Source organism: Phodopus roborovskii, unplaced genomic scaffold (genome assembly GCF_943737965.1).
Source record: "Phodopus roborovskii unplaced genomic scaffold, PHOROB, whole genome shotgun sequence".
NCBI classification, from domain to species: Eukaryota; Metazoa; Chordata; class Mammalia; order Rodentia; family Cricetidae; genus Phodopus; species Phodopus roborovskii.
The window spans coordinates 26,028,630-26,045,219 of NW_026126434.1; the positions used below are offsets into that span (position 1 = coordinate 26,028,630).

Below are 16,590 nucleotides of genomic sequence, written 5' to 3' on the forward strand. Positions count from 1 at the left end.
CATTTTAAAATTGTTAAGTGGTTCCCAATTGCTTTCCAATCATGTTCAAGTTCTCACCCCTCCTCATCTTCCAGGCTGCACCCTGCTACACTCTGCCGCTGACAAATCAGATTTGCACTGGCAATGGTACTCCCTGCCCAGAGAGCATTTCTCACTCTTCACCAGCTAACTCCTGCTCATACATAGCTCAAGAACAACTCCCTCCCAAAAAAGCCCTCCTGGGTGTCCTCCAGCTCTAGGAAGGGCAGGCCATCTTGTCAGTGTTCTTACAATCCCTTCCACAACCTCCCCCAACTTTTCTCAGATGCCTGTGTAGTCATCTGCCTCCCACTTCAGACTATGTGTGAAGTCAGAACCAGGCATCTATCTGATGCCTACCAGATCTCAAAGTACAAAAGCAGTACTTAACAAATGGCAGCTAAATAAGAACTGGTTCCAGACAATAGTCAAAAGGGCCAATACTGGTCAGAAACCTCATCATCTAAGTGGTCTGAAGACCACTGTCAATACAAGTTATCCAATGAAATCAAGATAGTTCTGCATCCATTAATCTAGCTCCAATACTCACTCATTCACTCATGGATGCAAAGTCAGCCCTCAATAAATGTAATTGCCACAGCCAGGCAGTGTGGCAGGAGCTTGACAGACATTAGAGCTCACTAAACCTCTCATGTAACTCTCAGATACTCTTTGGCAAAGAAATTGGCTAAGTGATAAACTCAGCTTTGGATCAGAAACCCACAAATAAGCACTAAGCTCAGCAGATTTTCCAAAAATAAGAGATTAACACACCTTTTACTTCTGGGGAAATACTGGAAGAACTGGGATTGGATTAGAAAAGACCTTCATTGGCCTCTTACATATGTAAGAAAGGCCCATAAGATGTTTGTTTGTTTTTGTTTTTTCAAGACATGGTTTCCCTGTGTAGCTTTGGAGCCTGTCCTGGAACTCTCTGTAGATCAGGCTGGTCTCGAACTCACAGAGATCCACCTGCCTCTGCCTCCCAAATGCTGGGACTAAGGGCATTTGCCAATGCCCAGCTGGTCCTTAAGATTTAATACATCTTCCTCCAAACCTGTTCACTAAGAAACCTCTTTTAAAAACCTCTTAAAACATGGTTATTTTTCCAAAAACAGCAAAAGGTAGGCAACAGTGTATTTAATTCTTCACCAGGATTGGGGGGAGGAGAGGGAAAAACTCTCCCTCATGGAAGGAATCCTTTGGGTAGTACCATTTAAAAAAAAAAAAAAGGGAAAAAAAAAAAGGTTGGCTGAGGCTTCAGCTGCTTCAAACATATCTCTAATTGCCATGCTGAGCACTAGAAAGGTAAGGTGTCTCTCCACTGAGCAGAAGGGAAAGCCCAGGTTTCTAACACATCAAACACCAATTCCACTGAAGGATGCTATTTCTACTAAACATCATGGAATCTGTACCTCAGTGTCACACTCTGTGATTCAAGAAAAGATGGGTTGTGACTCTTTATCTTATTTGGGGTTTTTTAAAGATTGTTTATTATGTATACAGTGTTCAGGCTACATGTCAGAAGAGGGCACCAGATCTCATTTAGATGGCTGTGAGCCACCGTGTGGCTGCTGGGAATTGATCTCAGCACCTCTGGAAGAGCAGCCAGTGCTCTTAACCTGAGCCATCTCTCCAGGCCCTTACTCATTTTATTTGTTTTTACATCCTGATTGCAGTTTTCTATCGTGGTTTAATAAGGATCAGGAGAAATAAATAGGCCAAACAGATGTTTATTCAGGGAGAAATAACTTACAACATAGATAAACACAAGCAGGTTCCTGGTCCCAAGGATGCCTCCAGATGCTCTCCTGTTCTCTTGCAAAAAAGCAACAGAGAGCTGTGGGATGGGGAGGGGGAGGACTCGCGGCGTGCCTCCTCAGACCTAGTTCCCCCCCCCAACTTCCGTTCCTGTCTCCTCCCCCCAATGGGCGTGGTCAGTGCCACAGATGCGGACAGAGTGAATATCTCACTAGTTTCCCTTCAGTCTCTGCCCCTACCCCCATCCTCTCTTCCTCCATTTCCCTTGAGAAGGGCAGGCCTCCCGTGGCTATCAACCAGCCATGATATACATATCAAGTTGCAGTGAGACTAGGCGCCTCCTCTGCTTTTCAGGATGGGCAAGACTTCCTGGTAAGAGAAAAGGGTTCCAAAAGCAGGCAACAGAGTCAGAGACAGCCCCCTCTCCCACTGTAAGGAATTGATAAGGCTGTTTCTTTAATCACAAATAAAACTTGTTCATATCTGTTTCTGTAGCTATCATACACCTGACTTCAAAACAGGGCCACAAACTAGCCTCACTTTTAATTACTACCATACCAGTTCTTCTACATGTCCCCATCCTCTGCCCCTTCCACATGCTTTCACATGCCCCCCCATCCAGTCTCTTCCTGACCTTTGTGCCTTTATCCATGTAAGCATCTCAAAATTTACATAAATGTACCCGGAATTCTCTGAACCCCAAGTTTAAACAAACAAAACCATTCTTCCTGTTCTAACTCCAACCAAGAACACAGACAGTAGTAAATTACCTTCCAGGTCAATTAGAGAGCCTTCTACAATGAGATAAATATAAGCAATTCTAGATACTAAAGGTAAAAAAAAAAAAAAAAAAAAAAAAAAAAAACAGTCAAAAAAAAATCTAATACCAACACTTGACTGAATGAAGCAAGAGAAACTGGAAACTAGAGTTCAAGGAAAACTAAGTTTAAGGCTAGCATGTACTAAGACCAGTCCAGAATAAGGGCTGGAGACAAGGCTCAGAGTTAAGGGCACTGGCTACTCCTCCAGAGGACCCTCCAGAGGACCCAGGTTCAACTCCTAAAACCTATATGACAACTAACAATGGCCTGTAACTCCAGTTCTAGAAAATGATGCCCTCTTCTGGCCTCTATGAGCAATGCACACAAGTGTTAACACATACAGGTAAAATACACATACACATAAATTTTTAAAATTATATCCTTATTTGTGCTACACAGGAAAGCAGACACTCACTGGTGAAAATATAGCCAGCTACGAATCCTAAAAAACTAAATCTTTAATTTTTTTTATCTAAATTTATACTGCTTCTTGTAGTTGGTGTCTACCACTAACTACACAGCTGTACAGTAAACTTTAAAATAGTCCATTAAAAAAACTTTAAAGTCCTTTAACCTCCCTTGTGCATGTAACACATATATACGAAATTCCTTGTGTCTAAATATCATTCAGCAATATAGTTTTGCCTTACAGGGTTGCTGTTCCACAAAACCCTAGATATGGCACCAGTGTCATTAACATAGTAAAGGTGAAGGTCCTCTAAGAAACCACAGTGACATGACCTGCTTCAACACCCAACAAGCCAGAACTGAATTTTAAGTATTTCATTAGAATTCATGTTAAGTTGCTTCATTCATGTTGCTTTGATGAGATATCAATTTTAACCATTCTTCAAAAAGGAGAAGCAAGGTGTTGCCTCACACTTGCAACACTTGGAGAAGCTGAGGCAAGAACTGCCTCAAGTTGATGGACAGCCTGGGCTACAAACTGAGTTCCTAATGTGATAGCCTTGCCTGTTACAGCACGAGGTGCTAGTGCTAGTGGGCACATGGTGGGGGGGGGGGGGGGGATGCTAAATCCTGGATAGGAATAAGGTGTGGGAAGAGCTTTATTAGGTTCAGCTTCCAATTTAGCCACAACAGCTCCACTGCTGGCCTAGGCAAAAGAAAACAATTTAAATCTTAAGCCATCATTATTTTTGGATTTCAAACTATTACATCACTTTATGGCTTGGTTTAAACAAATCTTAGTTTAGAAAAACAGCCTTTTGGACAGGCATGCTGACACATGGCTTTTCATCCCAATATTCAGAGGCAGAGGCAGGTGGATCTCTGTAAGTCTGACCAGCCTGATCTACACAATGAGTTCCAGGCCAGGCAAGGCAATAAAGCCATTGTCTCAATAATCATCATCATCGCCCTCTTAATACTTCAAAAAAATTATTATACAGTTTGATGCTTTTTTTTATATAAGTATACAAAACAAGCAAATGCCTGTGTTAAGTAGACCTTACTCTTAAAAGTGACTGCCTGAAACCAACAGAAATAAATACCATAGTTTGGTTATCCTATTTTGTTTTTAATTATCTCCTCACATTTCAACATGTCAAAGAAGCAAGTGTCATACTTTCTGAATGTCCCAAATATAACCAGGAAAACGGGGTAAGTTGTAAGTATTCATAGAGTGAATACTTCTTTCAGACCACACTGAGGCCTCCAATCCCACAACGTTGCAGTTAATGCACAGACAAGCTGTTTTTTTTTTTTTTTTTGTTTAGGGGAATGTTTAAGGAGGTTTTATGATGGAGGGATAGTCAGTGACATCACTCACACAAACATGCTGACTACCCAATGATTCACTATGTCCATGTGAACTTGAAAGCCGGGTTAAGATTATTTAATAAAGAAGCAGTCTACGAGTCCCCCATACACACCTTTTACTACCAGGAGCCAAACACACTAGCAGATGAAATATACATAGCAACAATGATGGAGACGATGAGATGATACTATATGTTAATTGACAAAGACTAGCTCCAAGGCAGGAAGAATATATACCTACACATGAATGTGTATACACACACACACACATATATATATATATATATACATTTATACACACACACACACACATATTGTATTTTCTATTTAAGCTAACAGTATCTCTTATTACTAAAATAAGAAAAGGAAAATAAGTTAGGTTTCAATGACTTTCTATTAGTAACCACTTCAAAAACAGAGGCAGGCAGATCTCTGAGAACTTGAGACTAAACAGAGCTACAGAGCTGCATAGTAAGACACTTTCTCAAAAAAATACATAAATAAAAGAACAGAATTTATTTTCTCAATATCTACCCAACCTCACTTAAAACACATCTGCAACCTATCACATCTAGTTCATACACAAAATACTTCAAGAGAACTCATCACAAACCTGAATACAAACAGTCTAACTCCCTTTAAAAATGAACCTATGGAAAGGACAGCAGAAACTGAAAAGGAAGTGATGCTTCTCACATACACAACTGAAGGACCAAAGGAGGTCAAGGTGGAGTGAAGGAACTAAGGAACAACCAGAAAAGGACTTAGAACCACCCACACACACCAGAACCCCTAGGATAATGAGGCCTGTGAGACAGACCACTAGCTCTCAACTGAAATCTTCTAAAGCCAGAGGGGCACCAAGATGTCACCTTTTAAAACTAAACCCAATGATGCCAGCAATTCACTCTACAAATAATCTTTTTATCTCTCAAAAAACCAAGACAACCTAACTCCTTTAAAAACTACTAATCTCACTGTTAATGGCATCTAGTCAGAGTGAATTAAATGAAATCCCAGAGAATGAACGAACATAGGCTCAGCGAGGACGGGTGATAAGGCTCAGATCTCCCTAGGAAGAGGAAACGAGAGAGATTTTGTGGGTGGACTGGGGGTGGGTGGGGATGGGGAGTCAGGGGAGAGTACTGGAAGAGATGACTAGAAAGGGGGTGCATTTTGGGGTAAGGTAGAAACATGGCACAAGGCAAGAGAAACTTCCAAGAATCTATAAAGATGACCCCAGCTAAGACTCCGAGCAACCGTTGATCTATAGCCTGAACTAGCCATTTCCTGTGACCAGCCAAGACTTCCAGTGGAGGGACTGGGACATCAACCCAGCCATATAACGTTTGACCTACAGGCTGTTCTGCCTATGGGATGTGCTGGGTTAATAGTACAGAGATTGAGGAAGTAGCCAATCAATGACTGATCCAGCCTGAAGCCCATGCCACAAGTGAGCCCACCCCTGACACTGCCTGAGCACCAAGACCCAGAGGCTGAATGGCCCACGGACCTAGAATAGAAGTGAATATGACTGAAGAAAAAAAAAATGTCAATGTAATGATGCCTAGCATTATTCTGCTATAATCATACATTGGTGCCTAGTCCAACTGTCATCAGAGAGGCTTCATCCAACAACTGATGGAAAAAAGATACAGAGACCCTAAGCCAAACATCAGGCCACACTCAAGAAATCCTGCTGAAGAGAGGAAGGGTTGTAGGAGCCAGATGGGTCAAGGACATTATAAGAAAACCCAAAGGGGCTGGAGAAATGGCTTAGCAGTTAAGAGCTCTTCCAGAGGACCCAGGTTCAATTCCCAGCACCCACACGGCAGCTCACAACTGCAGTTCCAGGGCATCAGACACATTCCCCTCACAGAGACATACATACAGGCAAAACACCAATGCATGTAAGAAAATAAATTAAAGAAAGAAAGAAAGAAAGAAAGAAAGAAAGAAAGAAAGAGAAAAGAAAATCCATAAAATCAACTAAGCTGGGTTCATAGGAGCTCACAAAGCCTGAACTGACAACCAGGGAGCCTACATGGGACTGACTGAGGCCTTCTGTATATATGGGAGCAGAGCCCGTCTCTAACTCTTACTGGCTTTTGGGACCCTACTCCTTATACTGGGTTGCCTTGCCCAGCCTTAATACAAAGGGGAGGGGGTGTGCTTAGTCTTACTGCAACTTTGATATGCCATGTTTTGATAATATCCATGGGAAGCCTGCCTTTTCTGAACATAAAGGGAAGAGTGGGTTAAGGGGAAGGAGCACAGAGGAGAGGTGGGAGAGGAACTGGAAGGAAAGGAGAGAAGGGAAACTGCAGTGAAGATGTAAAATAAAGAAATATATTTAAAATTAAAAAGTAAACAGTTTTAGAACTATTTAAAAAAAATAGTAAGAATGTTCCAAGAAAGTAAGTTCTAGATTAAGAACACAAACAGCTGAATGAAGTAAAAAAGATGATGCAATAAATGACAGAGGTATTCAACAAAGATAAAAAACACTTAAAGAAAACCAATATGGCCAGGAGGTAGTGGCTCACATAGAGGCAGGCAGATCTCTGAAGTTCAAGGACAACTTGGTCTACAGAGTAAGTTCCAGAACAACCAGGGCTATTACACAGAGAAGCCATGTCTTGAGGGAAAAAAACAACATAGTAAGTAAAAAGTTGTTGTGTATAGAGACTTAACAAGAGAATGGCTCAAGGAGAGAAAAAAAATTGAAGATAGAGAAACTGGATCAAACAAGGACAAGGATAAGCTAATAAAGTACCAGTGGAAATTCCAAGATATACATGACACTTGGAAAAAAACACACCCAAGGGTAAAACATTATAATTACTAAGTCAGTTCTACAAAAGAGGAGGAAAAAAAAAACCCTTAAAGGACTCTTTCAGAATGAAGAGAAAAACAAATCCATCGGGTAAAGGATAAACCACATGAGAATTAAAAGATGACGAGAGGGAAAACCAAACAGTACATTCAACAAATGGCAACAGTCAATACCCAATTTTCAATAATAACTCTGAATATTGCCAACTGTGCTGGCACACACATTGAATCCCAACAATTGGGAGGCAGAAGCAGGTGGCTCTCTGTGAATTCAGGGCCAGCAAGCATGATCTACATCAGTGGTTCACAACCTTCCTAATGCTGCAACCTTTTAATACAGTTCCTCATGTTGTGATGACTTCCAATCATAAAATTATTTTCATTATTACTTCATAACTATAATTTTGCTACTGTTATAAATAGTAATGTAAACAGCTGTGCTTTCTGATGGTCTTAGGCAAGCCCAGTGAAAGGGTCATTCAACCCCAAAGGGGTCGATCCACAGGATGACACAGGTCTACAAAGTAGTTCCAGGCCAGACAGTGCTTACACAGTAAGACCTTGTCAAAAAATAAATAAAAATAAAAGGGAGAGTACTGTTAATGGTCTCAATTTCCCAATCAAAAAACACAGACTAGTAGACTAGATCAAAAAAGCAGAAATCAGAAGTGATGGTTCAATGGTTAGGAGTTCTGGCTGCTAAAGGACCTGGGTTTGATCCCTAGCACCCACATGACAGCTCACAGTCATCTAATTGTAATGCCAGTCCCTCCAAGGACACTGCATGCACATGTTACTGATATACATGCAGGGGAAATATGCATACGAACTAAGACGACTATTTTTTTAAGATTTTATTTATTTATTTATGTATATAGTATTCTTCCTGCATGCCAGAAGAGGGCACCGGAACTCATTACAGATGGTTGTGAGCCACCATATGGTTGCTGGGAATTGAACTCAGGACCTCTGAAAGAGCAGCCAGTGCTCTTAACCTCTGAGCCATCTCTCCAGCCCAAGACGACTATTTTTTAAAGCAGGTGTCATCTATATGCTACCTCCAAGTAGCACAACTCACAAGACAAACACTACCTGAGGGTGCAAGGATAAAGAGACACTCCAGTAGACATATCAGATATTCAGGGATCACCGTCTGAATATCTAACATATTGTCAAACTAAGCAATGTCACAGCCAAACACTTTAGGTGCTTCCTTCTGCAGTGGGCAGCAATTAACACAAAGATTCTTAACTAGTCAAGGTGCTAAGAATGACTGCTGAGTACTCAGTCCTAAACAGAACATCTGCAACATCATCATCCCCAAACACACACACACACACACACACACACACACACACACACACACCCCATACACACACCCAAAGCTCAGGGAACATGACAGAAGGCAGAGAACAGAAAGACTGTAAAAACTAGAGGACAGAGGAGTAGTCCTGTAAAATGCCATGACATAGACATTGCATTCACCAACTCACTGCAACTATGGTTAAATGCACCAGATAACCATAAGATAACATCATTAAGATTAATCAACATTACAGTAGGCAGCAGTAACTGGATTCAGTAGATTACAAAAAACCTTAAAAAGAAAAAAAGAGAACATGATGGTGAGGAGAGAGGCTACATGGAAGAGGCGAGGGCTTTCCTGGAGGAGCAGAAGGGGCGAACTAAATATATGATCAGTCCACACTGTATATGTGTATGAAATTGTCAAATATATAAAAGATATTCTTTTTAAAATGTGCCCATATTTTAAAGACATCTATTATATTTGTGTATTATGAACGAGTGTCGTCACACACGTGAACGTTGGTTCTCTTCTTTCATCATGTGGGTCACAGAAATGGAACTCAGGTTATGGGACTTGACAGGCAAGTGCCTTATACACTAAACCATCTCATTGACCTGAGTTCCTTTTTTATAAACTTCAGAGTAATCAATAACTTCCCTAGTTAGACCTCATATTTAAATCATTATTCCATAAATATCAGACTCAACTTTTATGACTGCTACCCTGCAATGTTTGTTTACTGAATACATAGTACCTCTCAGAGTTTTCATAATATTTCATTGTGACAGAAACTATTTGATTGTAAATACAAAACGTCAACATAAGTAACTGGGTTGTTATACTAAGAGTAAAATCAGGGGAGAAAATATTCTGCTCTTCTACCCTAACTAGCCTACTGTCCCAGAATATATACTTGATATTGTTTTATATGTGTATGGTGTAGTGTGTGTGTGTGTCTGACCTTTAACTCACTGTGTAGAGCACATTGGCCTTGAACTTAGAGATCTGCCTACCTCACCTCACAAACCCTGAGGTTAAAGGCATAGGCCAGCATATCTATCTTCTGTTCAATAACTTTCTAAAATATTTATGAAATATTTGTACCTCAGTAAATTTGAAGAATATGAACAATTTAAAATACATTAAATTAACCTGTATCTAAATGGTTTGAAAGTAGTTCCAAGCCAAACATGATGGTAAACACCTGGAATCACAGCACTTAAAGGATGATGTCTAGAGCAGCCTAAGCTACATACATAATAGAACCCTGTCTAAAAAGAAATGAAAGAGAAAAGAGAAGAAAAAGAGGGAAATTAAATGTATTCACTTGAATTAAAAGAAATGTACCAACAATTTTATTTCAAATATGGCAATTATCAATAAGTTTTTTAACTGATTACAAAAACATCTATAATGAACCAAGACAATGCTCATATTTCAAACTTTTAATTCCAAGTTACAAGGAACAAACTGTTTTAATCCTAAAAGGCACAGAATCTACTATATAAAGAACTTTTAAGTTCTATAAACAGAGCACTCTTCAACAATCTCTAAGGTAGCAAGTTTCCTGGTGAGGAGACAGTCTCTATAAATTACCCCAATTGCTCATTCCAATGACACAACATAAACCAACAGAGACAGAGCTGGAAACTGCCTGTTCTAGGCACTGCTGCATTTCAACTGTGCTCCTCCTGGCACTCTTTCCTATTGTGCGCCCACAAGAAAGAGCTCGAAGCTCTCCGATCTGCCAAGCCCTAGTGATTGCTGTCCTGACTAGACAAAGCTCAGCAGCAAACCCTGAAGCTTGAGTCACTGGAGAAAGCAGCAATTCTAAAGGAACTCCCTTTGCTCCCATGGTGCCAGAACTACTCTGCAGAGAGGCTCCTCTGCAAATGTCTGGGTGTGGGCCCTGGCTAGCTGATTTGAAAGCCCTGCAGAGTGCTTCCAGCGGCTGTGCTGCACAACATCTCTTAGGAACATACTTTTTTGTTTTCATAAGGAGAAAAGGCAAAGATGTTCCTTGATGGCTTTCAGTCCATCCACATTTGTGTTCTTCCCAGCCAAGACATGCTCATGTCACTACCGTGACAAGCCCAGATCTGGGCAGAAGTTCTGTATCTCCAGATCTGGCAACATTCCATAAACACTTATACCACACATTCATTCAAACACACAATCACACCCACACACCTAACCACTCTCAAGACCAACCAATAACCTTTCATATCGAAGGTTATCACATCAGTCCAAGCACAAAGTTCTCTTACCTCAAACTCGCTCACTGCACTCAGGATACAAGTCCAAAGGCCTCAGCACTGTCCAGGAAGTGTTATCACCACTTTTCTCACCTCCTCAGCCTCATCCCCAGCTGATTCCTCTTCACAATCTGGCCATGGGCCACTCAGTTCCTCAGCCTCTCCCTCGCTTCCTGGCCTTCACCTATGCCATTCCCTCTGCCTCAAACACTCCTCCTGCTATTCTTTCCACCTTTTACCCTTCTTAAGATCCTTGCTGAATGTCACTTTCTCCAGGATACTTCCAACCACCTCCACCTACTTGGACAGCTGCCCCTCTCACAGCACCCTGAACAATCTAGTCAATTTACTTCTTTACCTCACATCCCTGAGGATGTGACAGGACTCTCACCCACCATTATCAAAGGCACCCAAATATCTGTTTAATATATTTTAAGTTCCCCTGATAAACATAGTATAATTATGGCCCATGCAATGATGAAAATAATTAAAAATCAGCTATGACATGATGAAGACAACAATTTGGTTCTTTGGCATGAAATCAAACAGACAGGTGTCTACAATGACCCTTAGGGGAACTTTTAAAAAGATGCCATATAATTCCTAGCTTTGTGCTGGCAAACCATAGTTCATAAAGGGGCCAGACTGAAAGAATCCATAAAGGAACCATGGGTACATTAAGTCAAGCCTTTTGCTGTCTGCTACCACCAAAGTGTCTCAGCCTGACTCAAAATCTGCTGGCTAAAGGCAAGTAGCTATTCCATTTTCTCATTTCTAAGCCTTGATGAAAGCAAAAGGAGTCTTTTCACTCATGATATTACTCCCAAGGACATAAACACATGTTGCCAGGAAGCAGACCTCTGCTATCCTCTGAGCATCACAGAGGCTGTCATTAGGAACTAGTTTCTTCAGGCCACATGTCCCAAAGTTAAGCCACTATCTAGGGCTTGTGACAGGAGATTTTTCCAAAGTGATGTCATAAATGAGATGGCACTTAGCACTCTGAAGCACTCACCCACCACACCCTGCACTCCCTACACAAAGGGGCAAGGTATCCATACTCTGTATGGGCCCCATCCAGTAACAGATAATGGCCCCTTCCTTCTAAGATTCCTATGAGAGCTGGACTGTCCATGCAAACACATGAGCACTTCACAGACAACTCTTAACTGTATAGACAAGTTCACTGAACTGTAAAGTCTTTGGATCTGGTTAATATTGGTGCATGTTTTTTTTTTTTTTTTGTTTTTTTTTTTTTTGTTTTGTTTTGTTTTGTTGTCTGCAACATTTTTTGTAATAAAGTTCAAGATAAGTGTTTTTTTTATATCAAGTTAAAATGAAGACACTACAGCTAAAACATTTTTACATCTTCAAGTTTCTGGCAATGCTACAACTTATTCTTGACTAATGTCCCTGTCTAATGAGAATTTTTTTTTTTCAAAAATAGGGTTCACTTACTCAAGAACTTCCACAGAAATCTACATTTAAAATCAACTTTCTACTTTACTCTTTACTCTTAGACACATCTTTCATTTCTGTATTAACCATTCCTAGCATATAGAATAGCCATTTCCCAAGACATCACCAGAAACAGCCAGTTCATAATTGTCCCAATACAACCTTTAAAAAATAGACAAAAAGTCTGAAAGACCAAAAATTGCTCTTTTAAAGTCTCCAGTTTCCTTACACAGAACTATAACGACAGCACCTGTTAGGTGACAATCTATAAAAGCCAAAGTGTTTCAAGGGCAATTTAAACTATAACCTCGGGGGAGGGGGTCCCATATCTAGCTGTCTGTCTCTGTCTCTCTCCCACACATAACCCTCCCTAATGCAGTATGGAATTAATTGTACACTCTGTGCTGTGAACTGTGAACTTTTTTTTTTTTTTCTTAATAGGGAAAGAGGAATTTGAAAGCCAATGAGGAAACCGGCTCTCACATTCCTCAAGCCAGGTTGGCTTGAGGGTCTGTTGGGAAGTTTCTTTTTTGGTTCGGTTTGGGGATGGGTGGTATTTATTTGTTTTGGGGGGGGTTGTAGTTGTTTTTCGTTTTTTGTTGTTGTTGGTTTTGTTTAGACAAGGAAATTTTTACAGACTCCCTGGTATGTGTTTTAGATCAACGTGAGACCCTCAACAATCCCACTAACTTTACTCTCCAAGCCCGAATTCTGGACTGTGGATTTGTACAAACGTATGACGTGTGAACAGCTTCCTAAAAGCAAATGGGGACTGAGATATAATTTAGGAAGTGATGATGCAAATCTCCCGGGGAGCAGCAGGGAAGGAGGGGAGGTGAAAAAGTCAGAGGAAATACCCTCCTGATGGCTGGGCACCAACTCACACCAAGAAGGGGAGGTGGGGGGGAGGCGGGCTGGCCTCCACAGGCCAAGGCAATGGGGGCAGCCCTGCCCGACCGCGAAGTGCCAGCACCGCCACCTCATCCCTCCCCCTCGCCCGTGGCCCCTCACCCAAAGCCGGCCTGGGGCCAGCGAGTCCCACAGAGGGCGGCAGTGCGGCCCGGGCAGGCCTCCTCCTCAGCCCACCCTCAGCGTCCCCTGCCCGCAGCCCTCCTCAAGCCGAGGCCGCGGCCCCCGCCCGCTCCCCCGAGGCCCGGCTTCCGCGGCCCAGCTTCCCGGGGCTCCGGCCTCCCTCGGGCCCCCCCACCCCGAGGCCCGCGCCCGCGCCCCTGCCCCCACACTCACCCCCAGAAGCCGCAGGGACAGCGAGGCGGCAGGCTGGGCGCTTTGCTACGCTCGCTCCCGGCGTCTCCCATGGTGCTCGGCGGCGGCGGAGCTCGGAGGCGACGGCGGTGGCGGAGGCTGGGCCTGGGCCCCGCTCGAAGGAAGCGGCGGCGGCGGCGGCAGCGACGGGGGGCGCGGGCCGGGGGGAGGGGGAGGGAGCGGGCGCGCAGGCGGGCGCGAGTCCGGGGCTCGGAGCCGGGATTCCAGGCCGGTCAGCTGGAGGCGGGCGGCACCACTCAGTCTGAGGAGAGGGGGGGCAGCGAGGAGAGGGAGGGGAGCTGCGGAGGAGGAGCTGGGCCGTGCGGGCGAGGGAGACCCGGCGCCCTCAGCAGCTCTCTCCGCCGCTCCCCAGCCACAGCGCTGCTCCGTGCGGCGGAGCTGGCGGGCTCGGGACTGGCTGGGGAAGAGCCCGGAGCCCCCGCCGGCAGTGGAGTCGCAGCGGCCGGCTGTGACGCCCGGGGGCCCCCCGCTCACTCCGTAATCCCCTCCCCTCCCCCTTGGATGTGCTGACCGGACAATGGCCGCTCCGCCCCCTCCCCTCGGCGGACACCCCTCCTGAGGCAGTGCGATGGTCTCGCCCGGGGGTGGGGGGGCCCAGCCGATGGAGCCCGGCGGATCAGCTGGGATCGGGGCGTGCCACTTTGTCCAGCGCCTCGCAGGCGCGGGCCAGGGCGGTGCGCATTGGGCCGAGTTGCCGGAGCGAGCGGCTCGTCAGACTTCCCAGAACTTTTAAAATCGAAAGCTAGCAGCCGCTGTCCTGTCAAAGGGAGGGGAACAGGTTTCGGAGTCCTGTGGGGAGCGCTGCCACCCCTGTGCGAAACAGATGGTACGCCCCGAGCGGGCACCAGAGCGGATTAGTTGTTTAGGGTAAATTGGGTCGGTCCCAGAGCGGCGGCGCATGCGCCTGGAGACCTCGTTGTCGCCCCCAGAGGAGGGAGGAGCGATTCCGAACCCGGAAGTTGTCTGGGTGTCCAGTGTGCACTGCTGGTCAGATGGGTCTTCAAGGCCACTGCTCGAGCTCCTGATCAATGCTGTCAGACGTTTCTCCCCAAACTGCCAGCCGTAGGAGAATTCCCCCGACTCCCAACCCACTCTTCCAGTTCCACCCGTAAATCTGCCCCCCTTCCAACATCAGTGAATTTCTGGAAAATGTATGCTACGTTTCTCTATAGCAAGTCGGGGACAGTGGGAACGTGGGCAAGTGTTTCACCCCGCTGATAATCTTGATTTGGAAAATCTTCCTTCTCCCTAGGGCAGACCTGGTTGGTTTGGGCAAGAGATTTGACCTTTTAATATACATGTATATAAATAGGTGGCCAAAGAAACGTGAGCCATTGAAAGATCCTTTAATATTCCTTATCCACGATCCTCAATGCCTTCTGTTCTCCAATCAGTGGAAGCCGAGCGGTGGTGGCACATGCCTTTAGTCCCAGCACTTGGGAGGCAGAGGCAGGAGAATCTCTGTGAGTTCAAGGCCAGTCTGTTTTACAGGGCTAGTTCCAAGATCCAAGACTGTTACACAGAGAAATCCTGTCTTTCGAAATAAAAAAAAAAAAAAAAAGACACTCTTCAGTCAGTAGTGACTAAAATAGTCCACTGCCGATCACTAATTTTAACACAAAGGAAATTTCCACCAAAACTCTTAGAGAACTGACCTGGACCTAAGGGTTTTTGAGCCAACTTGAAAGTCCAAAACTTCCAGGAGGAGTTACCATGTACCCTCTCAATCCCAAGGGGTTCCAGCCCCTAATATTACTTAGATTAACTTTATTATCAAATGGTGGTACTTCTTTATGTCAGCTTGTTCAATCTCTGGATTTGTTAACACTGACATATTCTCTTGGCCTCTAAACTTCTAAAGACCAGGAACCCCAGTGAGTTTATAATCCTTGGAATGGTGAAGGCAATGATTGAAAAAATTAAGACATTTAGTGCCACGGTGTTTAATTCTGATTGTGTGAAGCTTCAGATGCCTTCAATAACTATTGTCAGAAGTGCATAGGAACTGGGCATGGTGGGACATCCCTTTCATCCCAGCCCTCCAGAGGCAGAGGCTCAAAGACTTCTATGGATTTGAAGCCAGCCTGGTCTACATCATGAGTTCCAGCATAGCCAGGGCTACATAGAGAGATCATGACTGGCAAAAAAAAAAAAAAAAAAAAAATGAATAAACATATGTATCATTCCTTATGCTCATTGGATTAATGTTGTCCCTTAAATTTTTAAACTGACGTCATTGCCACATAATGAAAGACAGCCTTTGAATTTAACAAAGTGAGATTAAGTCTCTCTTTACTGGCATCTTGATGGTTGTCTTTTCTGTGTAGAAGAGAAAACCCAAAGGAAAGTTGGATGTATAAAGCACTTGTTTGTCATCTAACAAATTGCTTGCCTGTCTATCTGGAGTGCCCAGAATGTCCAATCCCTCTGGAGACTAGAATGATTCATAAAATGTAGCTTGCCAGCAGATCCAAACTCCCTATATACAGGAAGTTAGATCATTCGCCTTTAATCCTCCTCTCAGGCTCCATTTACTACTCTCCATCGTGTCCCTATGGTAGTTTGAATGCAATTGACCCCCATAAACTCATAGGGAATGGCATTAATGGGAGGAGTGGCCTTGTTGGAATAGATGTGTCCTTGTTGGAGGAAGTGTGTCACTGTGGGGGTGGGCTTTGAGATCTCCTATGCTCAAGAGACTGCTCAGTGTCTCAGTTCATTTCCTGTTGCCTGTGGATCAGAGTTGTAGAATTCTCGGTCCCTTCTCCAGTTCCGTGTCTGTCTGCACACTGCCATGTCCCACCATGATGATACTGGACTAAACCACTGAAACTGTAAGCTGCCATCCCATTAACTGTTTTCCTTTATTAGGGTTGCTATGGTCATGGTGTCTTTTCACAGCATTAGAATCCTATGACAGTCCCTGACAAGGCAGACACTTGTTGCTATTAAATGCCCCTTGCTTGTTCATGCCTCATTTCCTCTGTCGCTCCCATCCCCTCTGCCTCAAGTACCCTTCCTCCCTCTGGCCCAGCCCATTCCTGTACTTCAGGGATATGCTCCCCTTCAA

General features: G+C 43.9%; 1 protein-coding gene across 1 annotated transcript in view; it reads right to left on the bottom strand.

Annotated features, from left to right (window-relative positions):
- Zfand3 (zinc finger AN1-type containing 3) overlaps nucleotides 1-13,679 on the bottom strand; it is a 191,604-nt gene extending 177,925 nt beyond the window's left edge. The window contains exon 1 of the mRNA XM_051187085.1: nucleotides 13,482-13,679. Coding sequence (XP_051043042.1) covers nucleotides 13,482-13,552 — 71 coding nt within the window. The 5' untranslated portion in view covers nucleotides 13,553-13,679. The remainder of the gene's footprint in view (nucleotides 1-13,481) is intronic.
- Nucleotides 13,680-16,590: the final 2,911 nt, after the last annotated feature.